Source organism: Erythrolamprus reginae, chromosome 3, assembly GCF_031021105.1.
Source record: "Erythrolamprus reginae isolate rEryReg1 chromosome 3, rEryReg1.hap1, whole genome shotgun sequence".
In the NCBI taxonomy this organism is placed as follows: Eukaryota; Metazoa; Chordata; class Lepidosauria; order Squamata; family Dipsadidae; genus Erythrolamprus; species Erythrolamprus reginae.
In genome coordinates, this window is record NC_091952.1 from 120,415,845 (window position 1) to 120,421,107 (window position 5,263).

General features: G+C 41.3%; 1 protein-coding gene across 1 annotated transcript; it reads left to right on the top strand.

Annotated features, from left to right (window-relative positions):
* The first annotated feature begins 601 nt into the window (after positions 1-601).
* On the top strand, positions 602-2,422 carry LOC139165382 (tigger transposable element-derived protein 1-like). Its single transcript, XM_070748571.1, has one exon. It carries the CDS (start codon positions 602-604, stop codon positions 2,420-2,422), a length of 1,821 nt encoding a protein of 606 aa, XP_070604672.1.
* The last annotated feature ends 2,841 nt before the right edge of the window (positions 2,423-5,263 follow it).

Sequence of the window (5,263 nt, forward strand, 5' to 3'; positions counted from 1 at the left end):
ATATGCTGATTCTGCAAACCGCTTAGAGAAGGCTGTAAAAGCACTATGAAGTGGTATACAAGTCTAAATGCTATTGCTAAATGCTATAATTCTACTGTGAATATAACAATGGACAAGCATGCTCTTGGTACAGTAGTCCCTCGCTGTATCGCGCTTCACCTACTACGGCTTCACTTCATTGCGGGTTTTCAAGAAATATTAATTTAAAAAATCATTCGCGGATCTTCGCTGGTTCGCGGGTTTCTGAGGAAGTCGATCGGCAGATTTAAACAATAAATAATAAAATGTATTACGAATGACAATACTGTACGTACGTTTTTATACTGTACTCAGAAATTAGAAGCTTCATAGCCTGCCAGTGATGCCACTCGCCTACATGAGATAGTAAATTACACATGATTGGTTGGTTGCTAGAGAAGCGACCAACCGGAGGAGAAGGGCCAGCTTTGTATCCCAGCATCTGATTGGTCTGCTGTTGTGCTCTGCGCAGCGCATTCAATTCACCAGAAGCATTGGTTTAGAAGGAGAAAGAGGAAGTAGAAAGGAAGGAGAGGGAAGGAAGAAGAGGGAGAGGAGTAAAAACTGCAATTCAAGCCCAACCATGCCACCCAAACTGGCAAGTTCTTCATCTGCCGAAACCCAGGGGAAGCATCAGCGCAAAACGCTGACGATTCAAGAAAAAGTGAAGCTGCTGGACATGCTCAAGGAAGGCAAATCGTACGCAGCAGTAGGCCGGCATTACAGGATAAATGAATCAAGTGTACGCTATATAAAGAAAGATGAGAAGAATATCAGGTCTACGGTGACTTTTACATTCAATAAAACGCCAAAAAGGGTAGTTAGCAGTAGAAATAAAGGCATCATTAAAATGGAATCTGCTTTAGCAATTTGGATGGAAGACTGCCGTAAAAAATTTTTTGTTTTGGACTCTAACATGATCAGGACAAAGGCTAAGTCTCTGTATGACACCATGACGGAAGATGACGACAATGAAGAACCCCAACCTTCAACATCAACGGCTTCTACCACCCAGAAGATTGAATTTACTGCAAGCAAGGGGTGGTTTGAAAAATTCCAGAAGCGCTTTGGCATTAGGAGCGTTTCATTACATGGAGAGGCTGCCTCTGCTGATAACGACGCAGCAGACTATTACGTGAGCCACACATTCCGCAACATTATAGAAGAAGGGGGCTATGTACCTGAACAAGTCTTCAACATGGGTGAGACAGGCTTGTTCTGGAAGAGGATGCCATCGTGGACTTTTATTATGAAGGAGGAAGCCAAAGCCCCTGGCTTTAAAGCACAAAAAGATCGTGTGACATTGGTAATGTGTGGCAATGCTGCTGGATTCATGGTAAAGCCAGGGCTTATTTATAAGTCGCTGAATCCCAGAGCCCTCAAGAATAAAAACAAGAATGTGTTGCCTGTGTATTGGATGCACAACCACAAGGCATGGATCACAAAGAACCTTACGAGGGACTGGTTCCATCAGCGTTTTCTTCCGGAGGTCAAGGAATATTTAACAGAGAAGGGCCTGGAGTTCAAGGTGCTTTTGCTCATGGATAACGCTGGCGGCCATGCTACCGACATTGGGTACAGTGGAGTCAAGATTACCTTCTTGCCACCTAACACTACCTCGTTGATCCAGCAAATGGACCAAGGCGTCATTCGTGCGTTTAAGGCGCTGTATACGAGAAATTTGTTACAGGCCCTCGTCGAAGCAATGGATGTGGATGACAATTTCTCGCTAAAAGCGTACTGGCATGAGTACACGATATTATCATGTATCAAAAATATTCAGAAGGCCCTCACTGAAATGAAAAAGGAAACAATGAGCTGGAAGAAATTGTGGCCTGAAGTAGTGAAGGATTACAGAGGATTCTCAGCAGAAGAAATTCAGCATTCGGCAATAAATAAGGCTGTGCTCCTTGCAAAAGCCCTAGGGGGAGAGGGCTTTACTGATATGACTGCCCAAGATGTGAATGATCTTTTGGACATGCACGCCCAGCCATTGTCCGACGAAGACCTGCTGGAGTTGACCAAGTCCGCCAGCGAAGAAGAGGAGGAAGACAACGATTATGCTGTCGAAGAGGACTTTGGCTTGATGCTTGAACGCCTTGCAATGATGCAACGAACGGCTCAACAACTTGTGCAAATGGCCGAAGAGTTTGACACGGATATGATCCGTGCAATTCAGTTACGAAATTACATTGAAACGGGCATGCTGCCATACAAGAACTTGTTGACCCAGCTCAAGAAAGAACGCCAGCAACTTCAAATCACGATGTTCTTAACTCGTGAAATGAAGTCTGATAAGCCAGCGATAGCGCCTTTAGCAGAAGTAGAAGTCCGTGCTGCCGAAACATCTGAGAACCAAGATGAGGTACCACCTGAGGAAGTGGTACCTCAAGAAGCCCAGTAAGCTCATCACATCATCATTGTAAATATTGTAAATACCTGTATTGTAAATTGTACATTGTAAATACTATATTCATCATCATCGATCTACAAATATGGTGAGTACCCATAAAAAAATTCTTTTTTATTATTTTTATTATTTTTAAGTTATATTATATATGTACTATTGTGATATGTATTTTGTAGGAGTGTGGGAAGGGTTTATAAACACTTAAAACAATGAATAATTACAATATAAATACTTAAATAAGAACTGTCAGTCGATAAATTCCACATCGCGGATTTCACCTATCGCGGCAAGGTCTGGAACGTAACACTCGCGATAGGTGAGGGACTACTGTATTACCTTATCCTTATTACAGGTCTCATGATAACACCACTTTCCATGTGGAAAGTTAATAAGGTAGGAAATAGTTGAATATACAGCTTCCCTCCCACCTCTACCACTGATCTATCTCAGTCCTGATCTCCCAGGTCTCCAACTGACATTTTTCATAATATGCCAACTGCAGGGATTCAAATGTGTGGTATGTGCATACTATTCTACGGGTTTCCCACAGGTCTAGGAGCATGCAAAGGAACATGGGGTACTTTAAAAAAGTGATCTACTCTACTCTATTCTACTCTACCCTACTCTACCCTACCCTACCCTACACTACCCTACCCTACAGCTAACTTGCTTGCTTTGGCAAAAACACACTAAGATATTTAAAATATCATCTAAGAGCCAGAAATGGTTAATACAGGCAGTCCTCGACTTAACAATCATAATTAATCAAACTTGATTTTACAAACTTTTTTGTTTAAAAAAAGGTGTTGTTTTTTTAAGTGAATGTTTCGTGAATGTGGTGTTTTAGTGAATGTGGTGAACATTAAGAAAAAACAGTGGTTAAGAAAATCCAATTTATCCAATGGGAATTTTTTGCTGGAAACTAGAGAAACAGGGTTTAAAAAAAAAAAAAAGGTCAAAAATTATGGTCCCATTACTATGGGACACTGTAAACAAGTGTAAAGGTGAACAAGTTGCCAAGCGCGCAAAATGCAACCACCTGATTTGGGGAGAGTTTTGCCACTGTAGGAACTTTGAAATCAGGTTGTTACTTGTAGGGGGGAAGCTGTTACAACTTTGAACAGTCACTAATGACTGTTTGTAAGCAGGGGTGGGTTCCACTTACCTTCACCACTCAGGATGTTAAATATACAATAGATAATTACAAGGGAAATGGTAGTATTAGTTAAAAGCAATGAGATGGGAGAATTTAGAGAAATAAAACAAGCAGCGATAGAAAGCGCTCAAGCGGTAATAGTCTTGGGTTGGAAGGACGCGACAAAATGGACAATGCAAAATTGGTACCAGTACATGGTGGATCATATTCAATTTGAGATTATGGACAAAAGGATGAACTTGGTTAATGAAACTGATTTGCGACAACTGGTGGGACGATGGGACAAGGTAAGACAATATATGGTTAGTAGAATCCGAGACCGAGCTACAAGGAATAAATTGGAATCACTTTATAATATGTAAATAGATATATTGCTCTTGAGTTAAAATGGTACATATAAGAAATACCCCCAATTTGGTGGAGGGATGTGAATGTTCGTCCGGTGGTGGGCACCAATCACTGAGCACTTGTTGTATGTTGCGTGTGTGTTTTATATTCTATATTTTAAAATCAATTTTAAAAAATTATTTTTTTAAAAAACAAAACCTTCACCACTGGTTTGCATTGTGATGTTTTGCGTACGCACGCACGCTCCGTTCATGTGACACATACATCCCCTCATACAATTTGGCTTCCGCACATGCTCAGTAGCTGGAATTGGCCCTAAGACCAGCTGAGGAGCTGATCAGCTGTGCTTCGGTCAAAGGAATAAAGGTCAGTTTAAACCCAGGGGCAGGTGGGAGGTACCTTTTTCAAGCAGCAACAGAGGACACAACGTCCAAACAGTGGAAAAAATTGTCAAAAATTCCCCCCAAAAGATGGTGACACCTACACACCAGCACCAATTGAACTGGGTCCGTGTTGCCATCCTGCCTCACCAGTGGGTCACTAGCAGTTCAGGCGATCTGGTCCAAACCGGAAGGAACCAACCCCTGGTTGTAAGTCAAGGGCTACCTGCAGTTGCACTTGAAAGACCCAGGTTCAAATCTGCCCTGTGGCATGAAAGCTTCGGACTGTTTATTCTCTCTTGATTTAATCCACCTCACAGGAATATGTATGTGAGGACAAAATGAGGGGAAATCAGTTGAAAGCTCTTTAATTCCTGGACAAAGATGGAATACAGCTTAGGTATTAATCACATCCTCTAAGTCTGTTTAAGGTCCTGGAATTTTAAGGCACATGGGTGCTCTTGTGAATAAAGAAATGGGTGATTAACATGGGATTGTAGCAAGCACAAAGCAATCTATTCACCTATTTTAATGGATGAGAGCAGAACCATAAAAAACATTGACTTTTTGATGACTCTTAAATCCTGGATAGAATTTCTTAAAGACTAACTACTAAGGAGATACTTGCTCATGTCCACCATTTGTCCTTGAATTCTAGCCATAAATTCTCTATGACTTGCACTTACTATTCATTTTTATTAAGGCTGACAGATCTGTGGTTTTCATATTTTCTGGATTCCTTGCTTGGCTCCTATGCTGTCAGTATTATCCCAGCCAGGAGCTCAGGGCATGGGTTAATTTAGTTGATTACAATATGTTTATTGGCCACATTGAAAGTTCACACGTAGGCTTTTTTAAAAGTAACCACAGTACAAGGAAAGAAGCCAGCATATGAGTTATTCAGCCCACAATTTGGAAAATATGCACTCAGGTCTTAACAGAGCTGGGGCT

What these genes read in the sequence shown, in the direction of transcription:
- LOC139165382 (XM_070748571.1), top strand. Translation starts at nt 602, where the DNA reads ATGCCACCCAAACTGGCAAGTTCTTCATCTGCCGAAACCCAGGGGAAG.